At 46.0% G+C, this 12,795-nt stretch overlaps 1 protein-coding gene across 6 annotated transcripts in view; it reads right to left on the bottom strand.

Annotated features, from left to right (window-relative positions):
- TP63 (tumor protein p63) overlaps window positions 1-12,795 on the bottom strand; it is a 100,107-nt gene that overhangs the window by 74,965 nt on the left and 12,347 nt on the right. For 4 of the 6 annotated variants that reach the window (XM_085069381.1, XM_085069382.1, XM_085069380.1 and 1 more), the window contains 2 exons: window positions 7,363-7,491; window positions 6,507-6,639 (listed from right to left, as the gene is read on the bottom strand). In XM_085069381.1, coding sequence (XP_084925507.1) covers window positions 6,507-6,639; window positions 7,363-7,491 — 262 coding nt within the window. Of the gene's footprint in view, window positions 1-6,506; window positions 6,640-7,362; window positions 7,492-11,017; window positions 11,126-11,896; window positions 11,926-12,795 lie in introns of those variants that run through there. The other 2 variants (XM_085069384.1, XM_085069383.1) reach the window with 2 other exon arrangements.

The following is a 12,795-nucleotide window of genomic DNA, read 5'->3' as shown; positions in this document are numbered from 1 at the left end:
CCAATTAATGCAAGAGAGGACTTTTAAAAGCAAAAGCTACACCCCACAGCTGGCTGCAGCACAGACACTTTGGCTGTGCTGGACAAGGAAGGGGAGCAGGACACTCCCAGGGCTGTGCTCCACGTTTGTCTTAGCCTGGAAGGAGAAGGAGAAACACCCCCTGGCACGGTCAGCTCTGCAGCTTGAAACAGCACTGTGTTCTCCATCCATCTCACCCCACAAAGAGGGGCACCACAAAGCTCCACAAAGTTTTCATTGGGCTGGATACAGACAGCTTGATTCACCATGCTACTTCCAGCTAACAAGAGAAAATGACCTTATTTTCTTCCTTTCAGCAATTTGGTTTAGAATTAAAAAAAAAAAAAAACCAAACCAAAAATAACACAAAACAAATAAAAAGTCCAGAGTAAGGTGAATTTTGGGGGAAAAAGAAAGAGGATCCTATCAAGTAAATAGAAACAATGTGTGAAGATCCCATCAAGATAGCATATACCTTAAACTTGCTCCAGAGGCAAAAGTCCCGACAATCTATTGCTTCAAGATCAAGATGCTCTTTAATTAAGCATTCGTGCAGACCTTTTCAAGATGTAAAATAAGCACTCATGCATTATTGCTCCATGCTTGCTCAAGGAGCATGTGTAGCACCATGGAAACCTTTGGAGGCAGGCCTAGCTGCTTGATGTTTTCTGCAGCAACTGCTTCTTTTGTTTGGAGCTGTTTGCATATAGGCAGATGACAGGACTCAAATTGCAACACTCGTCCAACACTCTTTTACTTCAGGTTCTCACAGCAATAGAGCTGGGGAGCTAAAGCCACCCCTCCTGAAACACCCCATCTCACATGTGACCCTCTCCCGCTAGGTTTGTGCTTTTCAGCTTAAAATTAGTTTATTCCTTCCCAAGATGAATGTACAGTAAGATGCTGAAAGGGAAGAAATATTTAAAGGAATTCTAAGTATGTTTCCAAAATGATCACACAGCAGACAAATCACCCATTAGTTTTCTTCAATGTTAAACTGAATGTTTAACCAAACGTTTAAACTGAATACATTTACATTCATTCTTATCTGAAATAACTGACCATTTCTAGATCTGGATCTGCAGCCCTAATCATCTAAATGTGATGATTAGATCATTTGGAGGGACCTACACTGCAGAAGATTAAACATCCAGCAGGATTACAAAGCCAAACCTAAATTGGGAGAGCTTCTGAGTTCAACTGCAAACAGAAGATGTGCTGGAGGGAAGCTTCCAATAGAATAATACCTTTGCTCATTATGGAAATGCCTTTGCATAATCTCAACTTCATTTGCACGGCTACGGAACGAATAAATAACCACAAAGAAGAGAAACTTGGCAAGCCTCAAACTCTCTCAAACAAAACCCAGACAGTACTAAAAGCTTTGATCACATCCCTGTGCTGTACAAAGTCCTTCCTTCCTTTCTATGATCAATCTGGGAATACTTACGCATGGAAACAAATGGCCACACAAGCCACTTTGCTGCACCTCCTTATCAAATCAGCCTCATCCTCCAGGTGCAAAACCATTTCCCAACAAAATGCAGGGCTGTGGCAGCTGCCCGAGCCCATGGCAGCACACACTGCGTGTTAGTTAGTCCCTGCACTGAGGCACTATTCCTGCACTGCTCACCACATCAGCTCCCTGCCCTGCTGTGGGCACACAGGGATGTCATTCCCATCCCACAGTTCCACCACCCTGTAACCAGCTTTCATCAGCTTCAGCCATTACCTCACAAGAAGCAGAGTTCTCTTCTCCTGACCCAGAAAAACACTTTCAAGGAAGCAATTAAAATTAGCAGAGTTTAGAGACTGCACTTCTTAATATTAAAGCATTGGATAGAATGCAGCAGAGTCCTGCTGGACACTAGGGTGGGGGCTTTTTGTGTCTGTCCATGAGATGCACAGCTGATCCTGACCACAGCTCCCAGGTAATCGGGACCAGGAATTTAATGTATGGCCATCAAATATGAATTACTGAACTGATTTATGTGGTGCTGAGGCTGAGAGCATGCACAAGACAGCCAGCAGCCACCTTGGGCCAGAGCAGTTCCTCTACAGCTTGGTGGGCTGCAGCATGGGAAGGTATCCTGTACAAGGAGGCTTGGGTGGCTCCTTCATGAGCCTACAGCAGATTAAATATGGGAAAGGTTTCCTGTTTCCATTGAGAAGCATCAAATACCAGCTCTGAGATGTGTCATTGGTAAGAAGGCTGAGAGTCTTGACACCTCCATATCCTATATGGGATGCATCTAGTCTATCTTACAGCCTACTGTTATCCCCACCTCTGTGCATAAAGGAGAGCAGCAAAGTCACAGAGCTGAAGCTCTCACTTTTAAAACTATGAAACACATGTTACACTTCCAAAACTTCTGTAGCTACCAGGCTTGGGACACCCACAGCCCATAAAGCTGTATACCCAAACACAGCCCTACACACACCACTATCCCTAGGGCAGAAACCCACCCTGCTCAGCACTGCCTAATAAAGCCACACACAGCAAATCCCCACAATTATTTGCAGAAGATGAGGGAGCACAAATAAGTAACAACCAAAAGAAAAAAAAAAAAGAAAAAAAAAAGGCAAGGAATTCTGTCTGCCTTTTATGGGGAGGGATGGATACAGGTTAAGAAAACCCTGACCACGGCACTGTCTGGGGAGCAGGCATTCCGCTGAACTGGTTAGACAAGGGGCTGCGGGAGGACGGCTCGCTCAGGGGCATGACAGCAAGGTATGTACAGGGGGAGGGGGATGAGCTGCTCCATCCCTGCCGAGCACTCCAGCTCTGCCAGCAAGGTCCCCGGAGCTCTGGACACACTGCTGGGATGGAGGTGGCAGAAGACTTAGAGACTCTGCAAACCCCTCAAATAACATGCTTATCAGGATGCTCTTGCTGAAGTCCTTAGCCCAAAGTAGCTTTGTTTGTGTCCAGAACAGCATCTCAGCATCAGCAAGCAGTTTACAGGGCTTTTGAGGACGGTAAAATAAAGCAATTTTGCACCTGGTAGGGGAGGCTGACAGTACTGATAGGGCTCCAGGACAATGCAGGGGTTATTGCACTGCCACACACCCACTCCTACAGAGAGATCTCCAGACCCCTCCTCCCTGTTACTCCAGGGCATTTATCCAGTCAGACACAAATATAAAATTGCTATAGCATCACCTAATTTCTAGCACCGCAGGATACAGGCTTTGCGAGCAGTGCTCTTCCTGAATGCAGGGAGTAGACATCACTCCATCACACCCCACAGCTGCTGGCTACATCCTTGATCAGAGTACAGGCTGGCAACCACCTTTTTTGGTGCACCTAATGAGTGGCAGAGGGCCCACAAAGACACATTCAGCTTACCTTCCTGACCATCCACAGCTCCTTCCCACCCCAGGGCCATGGCAGAAACTAAATTTTCTCCACACCCACAGGGACCACCAGACTTCTCCAGTTATACAAAAAAGGCAGATCTTTGCTGGGGTTTCCCAGTCTGCCTGTGGTTCACACCAGGGGAAAGGAAGAGCCACAGCCGACAGCCAGGACGGGCCACCCAGGACATTGTGAAAGAGCTGGTCACAAGGCACATGGCTGGGGAAGGTTGCTGACTGCCTAATGTTATATCAAACCCAGAAACCTCTTCCTGGCCACCCAAGGCAGTGCAGATCACCAGTTTCTCTTACCCCCTTCTTATATGGACACAGGAGGAATATTTCTTCCTTAAAAACAAGTCTGTGAGAACTGCGAGGTCTCAGCAAGAGAGGGGTTTTTGTGTCACCCAACCTTCTCCAGCTATCTCCCCAAGAGCTGCACTTTCAAGGCAATGAACACAATTGATGAGTGTACAGCAGGGCAGGGCTTGTGCTCATTTTCTAAACCAGCTTCTCCGGGCACTGTTCTGAACACTGTAGCTCCTTCCCCACTGCCAACTCTGTTGTGAACAAACACCTGTACCCCAGAAGTCAAATAACAATTAAAATTTTAAAAAATCACAGGTCTCTCCAGTGCAACTCTTAGGATCAAGATGGACATACTTTAAGACTGCAAGTTTCCTTTTTCAGCCATAAATTGCAGGTGCAAAGTTTATTTTAAGGACTAGTTGGGATGCTTTAAAGTCCACACAAGGACAATTGCTTTAAATAAACCACTCTTAATTGCTTTGCACCTATTGAAATCTCACATGGTGATACATTTTGGAGAAAAGATGGCCTTGCTCTTTTTCTAAGACAAATGTAGTATTTGAAAGCACTCTGCCTTGATCTCAGTGCTCATCTCTCAGGGCCCCTCTGTTTCTGCTGCATTCCTTCGTGTTTATCTGCCCTCTTCAACCCTTTGCTGCAATCAGCTGCGTGCAGCACCTCGTGTCTAGAAGTGACATGGCTGAGGTTACAGGAGAGACAGGTGCAAGGGAAGCTCGTGCCCCAAAGCTATCCAAAGGAAAAGAGAGGCTGGAGGGGAAGAGAGTTGTAAGGTATTTCAGATTAAAGCAAACACCTTGCCCCAGGCTACACATTCTCTGCCAATGAAAGCTGCAGCCGCTGCGAGCCCCAGAAACAGCAAAGCAAACACAGACTTCTCTGCAAGGGGAGTTGTCACCTGTCAGGGATGTTTGCAAATTTATAGGAGGTGGTGGTGGTGGTAAGGGGAGTAAAAAGAGCTTTCCTCATTTTAAAAGATGGGCTGTTTGCACAGGTTTGCAGTGCATATTTTGCTTTGTGAAGGCTTTTGTCCAGCATTCAACTGAGAGAAGGTGCTGTCTTCCACTGAAGACAAACTGGAACATTTATTAATGTACATACATTAATGTACTCCAAGCTGCTGCCTTACAGTAAGGGTGAGGATGGGATGGAATTTCCCCTCTCCCCCTTCTGCTTGTCACGTCAGGGAAAAACACTTCTTATTAAGAAGTCACCCTGCAGCCTGGCCTCTCCAGAAATGCCTTCTGCATGGCTGGGATCAAACCCATCACGAGCAAGAGGTAATTACACAGAGAAAGCTGCCTGCCCCCTTCCCAGACACCTCAGCAGTGCTCAGAGAGAACAAGGAGAAGGGACTTTCCATTAACGTTTCACTGCACCACTGACGGGAGAGGGAGACTCTGAACAGCCCTTCAGTGAGCCCAACAGCCACTGCAGTGCTCTGCAGACAGCTTGGAGGAACTGGAGATGGGCAGGTTGAGGCCATCAATGCCACAACTCCAGATTTGAGCATGGAAGGAGAAGGGTTACTGCTGGTGACCTTTAAACTGTTGGGGGTTGTTTTTTAGGAGGACATAGTTCAAACAGACCATTACTATCCACTTGGAAAATCAGAAGCCCCTGTAAACACTGGAGAATCTTTTGGACTATTGAAGAGACACCATTTTGCTAGAGCTGTGCTATAATGGTGCCAAAAGCCAAGATCCAGGTGCTCATGGAAGGCTTGCACCCCACACCCCATGCCCCACCAAAGGCCAAATGAAAAGATAACCAAACTTGATGTAGGTCACCTCTCCTTGAGCACTTGGATTAGCTTCACCACATTAGCCAGGCACATACCCAACCTCTAATTGGCTTTTTAACCCTTTGCAACCTTCACAGAAAGAGAAGAGCACTGCAGCCTCCCCAGCAGTCACACTACAGCAGCACTAACTGCTTCTGTCACCAGGGAATACAAGCAGAATGACCCAGGAGCTCCTTCCTTGCAGACCCAATCCTCCAGGTTACAAACACTACCAGGATACAGACTGCCAACACACCATCACTGGGCACATTAAAAATTGTGGTTGATTAAGGGAATTAAATGACAAAAGCTTCACAGGATGGAAACACTAGAGGAAAATTTACAGATACCAACACAAATTTCAAACACTTTATTTTTACCCCAAAGTAAACAAAACCCAGGAAGAACAGAAACGGGACATGAGCAACTCAAACTCCTGAAATACCTCCTGCTCCAGCCTGCAAGAATAGCACCTGGCTTCAGAAGAGCTATTGCTAAGAAAGAGCCAGTCTGTTTGTGCCAAAGGCAATGAACCAGCAACAACCAGTGCCTCATCTGCATTCCAGCCTTGAGCCATATCCCTGAGATACCCATGCCCAAGACTCATTACAAACACTCTAGTCTGAAGAAACAGGAGGGCACAGAACCCAACCATGGTCTGAAAACAAATTTTCATTCATATATGACCCTCAAGAGAAGAAAAAACAGTGAAGAACTTCTGGCCTTGGTCAGCAAAATTGCAAATGTGCCCAGAATCTGAACTATTTTAACCCTGAGGTCACACAAACCAGCTCTAAGCAGGGAGAGTGCAGGGATGGTTGAGTAGGCTGTGCAAGAGACTCCTCAGCTCTCCTGCCAGTTTCACTGCCTCATCCCCCTTCTGCCACTGCTGCAGCAGGAAAGAAGAGCAGGTCAGGAGCCAGCCAAGGTGGGAAGATGGCCCTGGGGCAATGCAGCTGAATAGCTCCTGCAAAATCACCCCATCCACCCTCAAAGGTTAGGGAAGTGTCTCACTACTCACCCACATTGGGTCATTCAGCTCTGTGTCCTGCACCCGGACACAATCCATGCTGATCTCAATTTTGTTTGTGGAGCCATCTTCAGAGGGGCCATCGATGAAGTTTAAATCGATTGGCTGAACCGAGCATATGGGCCTGAAAACAACACAATAATGAAGTTAAAATTGGCCAAGTTCTGTTTCCCACCACCCCACCTCCCCCTGTGCCCAGGACTTGGGCATCACCACAAGTCAGACTCATGGCAAAGTAAGTAACTACTGAGGAACAACTACCTCCTCACCCACTGCACTACAGCAGCCCCTGAACAGGACAGGGCCTGGAGGGACATCTCACTGCTCTGAGGCAAGAGTCAAACCACTTAAAGACAGAACTCATGGAGGATTTATAGCAGTGACTGTTTCAGCATCAGTCATAGCAAGTCAGGAATGTGAACAGAGTCAGTTCTCTTTCTTCCAATGGACCTGAAAGGGTGAACTCTGCACCATCTTCACCTCCTCTCCTTCCCTGGCATCAGCAAGGGCAAAACATGCAGCCTAGGCACAGAATGATGAGCCCATTTCCTTAGGGAAAATACCAACCATGTGCCTTAGGAAGCAGCCAGCTCAGCCATCTGAGGCTTGGGAGAGTCAGTGTCACTGCTGACCACTGCATTTGGTCCCCACAGCCTGGGTGCAGAACCTCTGGAGAGCCCAAGAGCTGTCAGTCACCATGGACTGACACATCCCATCATCACATCCATATCTAATCAAGAAGTACAGAAGACTCCAAACTCCACGGCATCAATCCCCTGAGCAGCCTAATTACAGAGGCATCCTGTCCTAAAACACCTTCCATATGTTCCACATAAGGGCTACTTACTGTTCCAGGAAGTCCCAGAGATGCTGGATTACCTCTGGGCTGAGGAATTCCCTGGGCTGAGAGCTCTGGGACATGGCTGATCTGTAGTAACTCTCCTTCCAGGAGAAGGGGCTCGGAGTTTCTACAAACCTTAAAAAACAAAAGCAAAAAAAAAAAAACCAACAAAAAAACCAAACCAAAACAAACAAACCAAAAACAAAAGAAAAAGAAAAACACATACAAAGACATGTTGAATGCATGAGTCCAACTCTATGAAAACCCATAAATAGAAGCTATTGTGTGAAAAAGGAGACACGCTAAATGCCTGAGACATTCACAGCTGTACAACACACATTCCACACTGCTGCAGATGCTGTATTTAGATGGCAGAGAATTTGGCCACCCTTCCCAGTAAGTTCAATAACTCTCAGAGTCCACTGGGATGCTGTGTCATAAGAATCCCAGAGTGGGGGGGGGGGGGGTAAAATTCCACTTTCCATTTCACCCCCAAATAATCGATTTCCCATATGAAGCAGGCAGTCTTTGCAGCAGGTGAAGCAGCTAAGCAGTGAGTGATTCTACTGTCCCTGGCTGTTTGCCTGACTAAATAGCATGCCCTTGCATGATTTAGGTGACTTCTCCTACACCCAGCCACTGCAGCTGAGGTCTTGAACTAAGTTTTAGGTTGTTTTTTTCTTCTTGTTTTGTTTTAAAATTTTAATAATGATAATAAACTAAAAATATTATATTTTTATTATCTACAGAAATAAGTTCAATCAAATCAGATTTTATCTGTTTGTCTACTGCCTTCCCACCTTCAGCAATTTCTGAGCCAGACCAACTGATTTCCACCAGATCTGCTAATTACCTTGGCCATATTTATCCCCTTAAGCTCCCACAAGCCTCACAGAAATAGGTGGGCCCAAGAGGAGCAGTGACAGAGCTGGAGCACTCGTGCTGTCCACAGCTGCACATTCTCATCCCACTGGCCAATTTCTAAATTCAAACACAGCAGCTTTTACACCCATGTCAAAATACTTGACGGCTGTAGGGATGTAAAGGGGGTGGGAGGAATTTCTCCAGTATATTTGCAGTTGACAAAAACTCTCAGTTCAACTTCAGAGCATGAGGCAGGTGACTACCTTTCCTGCTACAGGACTGGGGGCATCCTGCAAAACTTCCACATAAAAGAGTTATTTCAGCACAATGCAAGTGAATGGCCACATTCTCTGCCGGGGGAATGTCTGTGGCAGGAGCCAAAATTAAATGGATTCCAGAGAGAATTGGACTAATATTTGGTTTGGCACATATTGGTCCTGTTTAACACAATAGTCTAAACAAATTGCATGGAAGACCCTAATTGATTAAGCTGCCAAAATTAAGAAAAGTGTTTCAGAGGAAGGATCACACTTCAGGAAAAGTGGAGTGAAAGAAGTGTAGTATTTACTTCTGGCTGCTGTCAGAGAGGTATCTATCTCTCTTTACTGAATTTTTATAGCCTCTTAAGTTTTGAGGATGACTCTGGTCTGCAAAAAGCAGGGCTTTCCTCACCTCTGCTCTCCACAGAACTGCATGCTCTTAGAAAACAGCAGACTGTTATCCTAAACTAAGGGAAATCAAAGTGGCTTAAGCCCCCTGGAGCCAAAGCTGGGCATGCCTCAAAATAGGTGAAAGTATCACTTCAGTTGTTCACCCTTTCTGTGATTAAGAAAAAAACTCCATTTAAAAGTTCACGAACACCCAGAGACACATATGAAATGCAGAAGTGCACAGCTAAGAGCTCTGCCTCACAGATGTGAGAGATGTGAGCACATGCCCACGTGTGAAAAAATAATCACAAATCCTCTGAGAACAGCAGTTATCCCACAAAGTACCCGAAATTACTCCTTTCAAGCTTTCAGTCTGGTAAGACACTTTCAAGAATGCCATATTGAAACACAGAAGAACAGATCTAGCTTGAAGCCTGCTATAGAAGCTGCAGGTCAATGCCACCATGAAACCTGGAGCACAGTGGGAAACTCCACAACCTGCTCTGCTGTTAAACCTAGACAGACCACAGGCATTGCTCAGTACCCTGCATCCAGTCCTGACCACCAGGAATGGGCACAGAAACCCCACAGTGGGTTCTCCCAAGCCACCTCAGCGCTCATTTTTAACCAATTATTTGCCACTTATTGCAACTGCTCTTGACTTGTACCTTAAAAATCACTTTTCATTACTACATAAACAGGAAGTAACTTCAATGAAAAAAGAGTTATAAGAACCTTCTCCAGAGACATTTCCTTCAAAAAGTCTCAGTGCAACAAGGTTCCTGCATGCCATGGCAAGCCCTAGCTTTGGTTCACTCCTGGACAAAGTCCTCAGTCTCAAAAAGGCAGAGTGTCCCAGTTCACCCTGCCTGCTCTGGCCCTGCTGGTCCCACTGAGCAGCAATTCCCTAAACCTGCCCCAGCCAAGCAGGGCAGGAGACACCAGCCACACAGACTGATAAAGACAGGTTTCTTACTCTACACCTTTGCAGCTAACAGAGCTCTTGGAAAGCCTTACACCAGTTAAGGACACAGCTGGTGCATCGCTCTACTAAACACAACTCTAAATTTCTCCAGAGAGGGACATTTTCCAGCTGCATTATCTTTATCCCTGTAACCAGCCAAGCTCCTAACTTACTGTTTCTAGGAAAATCACTACCACATTTTACCTGATGGCCAAAAGGGTACATTTCCCTATACCAAGCACAAAAAGTCTTCTGGTTAATGTTTTCACAGAGACTCCTTCAACACTCTCTGCAACACCTTTGCTGCCTGTACAGCCCTATTTACAAAGGAGGCAGCAAGATTAGGCAGTCAGCCTTGGGAAGGCAGCTGTGAGAAGGCCACAACATTACAGAGGTAGTAAGCACTGCTTTTTACTCAGTCTGGTGCACCCTGCTCTCAGGTGGGAAAGAACTGTCAAGCTGCAAGAAAACCAACTTCAGCTCAACACAAAGCTGCATACAAGATAAACTGTCTCCTTCCCTGTGATCTTAACAGAATCTAAATCCAGGGCTGTTTTTCTTAACTAACAGCCTTCAACATAGAAGAGAAGCCCCTGCCTACTAAACACATACTTAAGTGTCTGAATACCCACTGGAAAATAACAGCTAATGCCTGAGCAAAATCTGTGCATAAATTTCACTACTCTAGTTAATTCTCTTTTCCCACATCAGCAAATGCTCTGCTTTCAGTGAAATAATTGTTGAGTGCCTAAAGTTAATCACAAGATTATATTGCTTAAATTGCTTCTACCAACCAGATACTTTTTTCATTAACAGAAATTTAAAAAATATCCCTTTTACCCACAACCTCTCATCCCAAAGTCCATAAAAGGAAACGGCACTATTGAGCACAGCCAAAACCATACCTAAACACTCACTGAAACAGAGCAAGGCATGGCAGAAAGTCTTGTCTAGTTTTCCTGTTTCAACCTACAAGGTAAGTCCCTGTGTCAGCTGCTGAGCTATCTGGCAGGATGCTTTTCACAAACAGAGCAAAGTAACTGCACCAGGAACTACAGGGGAATTTACAGCCCCCACCAAACTGCAAGCTGAATAGGACATAGCATCCACAAGCCCCTCCTTTAAAAACCACCAGGGGATTATTAATAGCAAGTTAAGTCTTCTCAGAGAAGCAGCAGCTCACCAAGAGTACAGGGTTCCCTTGAGCAGTGCTGGGAAGCTGTTCCTGAGCCACTGAATCCCAGGACAGGTTTCATGCAGCAAGACACTCCCCTTGAGCTCTGGGTCAGCTTTATCCTATTCATCTGTCTGAAACAAGAGCAGCCCAGACTGCAGGTGAAAGCACTTCTGCAGATTCACTAGGTGGGCTGAAGCCTCAGGCACACTGATTGCTGTGCTGAGCCCTCCCTCATCAGAGCTGTGTCACAGCCCCCTGACTGGAAATGTGTCCCAGCCGATCCCCTCTGCCACCCCACTGACAGTGACATCTCTGCAAAACACAGCAATGACACCAACATGTCCCTCTAGCTGACCTGCACAGCACTCCATTCCGGAGCCTTCCGGAAGGCTGGGAATGTTAAACTTTACCAAAAACCAACCAAACAAACCAAAAAGCAACGAGCAAAGCACAACATTTACTTCTCACAAGGTGTAGCCACACTGCTATTGCCTTTCCCTGGAGCTGAGGGTCCCATCACAGGAGGAAATGTGGCTTGTGGAAATGTCACACTGCTTGGCCCAGCGTGACATAAAAGTGGTGGCAGAGTGGAGAGAAAACAAGACCAGCAGAAATGCTCCCGCTGCTCACTCTAAGCACATCCTTCCATTCTTCACCACATTTCCCCGTTCCCTACCTTCATATCAAAGAGATTAAAGATAAATCAACAATAAGAAGAAAAAAAAACCAACACCAAACCACTCTCCACCCCAGGAAACAATGACAGAAAACTATTAAACTCAACTACTGCAATACAGCAACTCTTCTCACCCAAAATGCCACCTTTCACTGCAAGCAGTATTTCTTAGAAAGGGCTAAAACCCAAACGACCCAGGTTTGACTCACCACTGGGGCGAAGCCACGAGCTCCCGAGGGCAGCAAGCCCAGGTATGACACTGAGCATGCACAGCCCAGCTCCTCCCCTACAGCTTTGGAACCTCAAAGGCAGATGGCACCTGCTTGCTCTGATAGGGACAGGGTCAGATCTGACACAGGGTGCAGCCCGAGCACCGCTGGGCGCATGTGTGAGTCCAGTCCTCCTTCCAAAAATAAAGGCTGTCGCAACCAAGAGGTGGCTGGTTTCCTTTGTTTTTTGCATCCAAAACGGGCTGGGTTCTTCAGCACTCTTGAGTTCTCCCAGGTTAATAGTGCAGTTTATGAGGAAACAAGAAGTGAAGAAGGTGAAGCTTTTCCAACACAGTGAAGCTGCTGTGTTGGGTTTCAAGAGATCCAAGCACCTCCTGTTCTCCATAGCTTCCCTGGAAAGCTGGAGCTCTGGGTTGGTTTGTGTTTCTCTTGCACAGTGTGCATATTCTCAGAAATTATCAGTATGGTTTATAGGTGCAAAACTTCGTGGCTTGATGTTGGTGTAAAGCCACATTGTAAAATTTTGTGACATGAAATCTTTCACAGCAGGGACCAGCAAAATTATTTGGAGCTGACTTTCTGCTAGTTGCCAGAATTACAGGATGTTATTTTCTGCTTCTCGCCACAAGATGTCTATCAATGGTGAACATTTTTCTGTCACTGAGCCTGAGTTCTCAGTCCCTGGACATGCAGATGGGGCCAGAGAAGTCTTTCTCTGTAAGCTACAAATTTTGCTCTTTTTTCACAAGACCTCGTTCCCTAAAGAGTCTGCTAGTGGAGTACTCAGGGAGCCTTGATGCTGGGAGAAGAACATCTGTTCTTATGGAGAAAGCACTTCCACATTATCCAAATGTACCCAACAAATTATTAATAATGTC

The sequence above is a fragment of the Lichenostomus cassidix genome, chromosome 9, assembly GCF_008360975.1.
Source record: "Lichenostomus cassidix isolate B80296 chromosome 9, HeHo_3.0, whole genome shotgun sequence".
Lineage (NCBI taxonomy): Eukaryota > Metazoa > Chordata > Aves > Passeriformes > Meliphagidae > Lichenostomus > Lichenostomus cassidix.
This window is presented reverse-complemented; position numbering and strand designations above follow the sequence as displayed.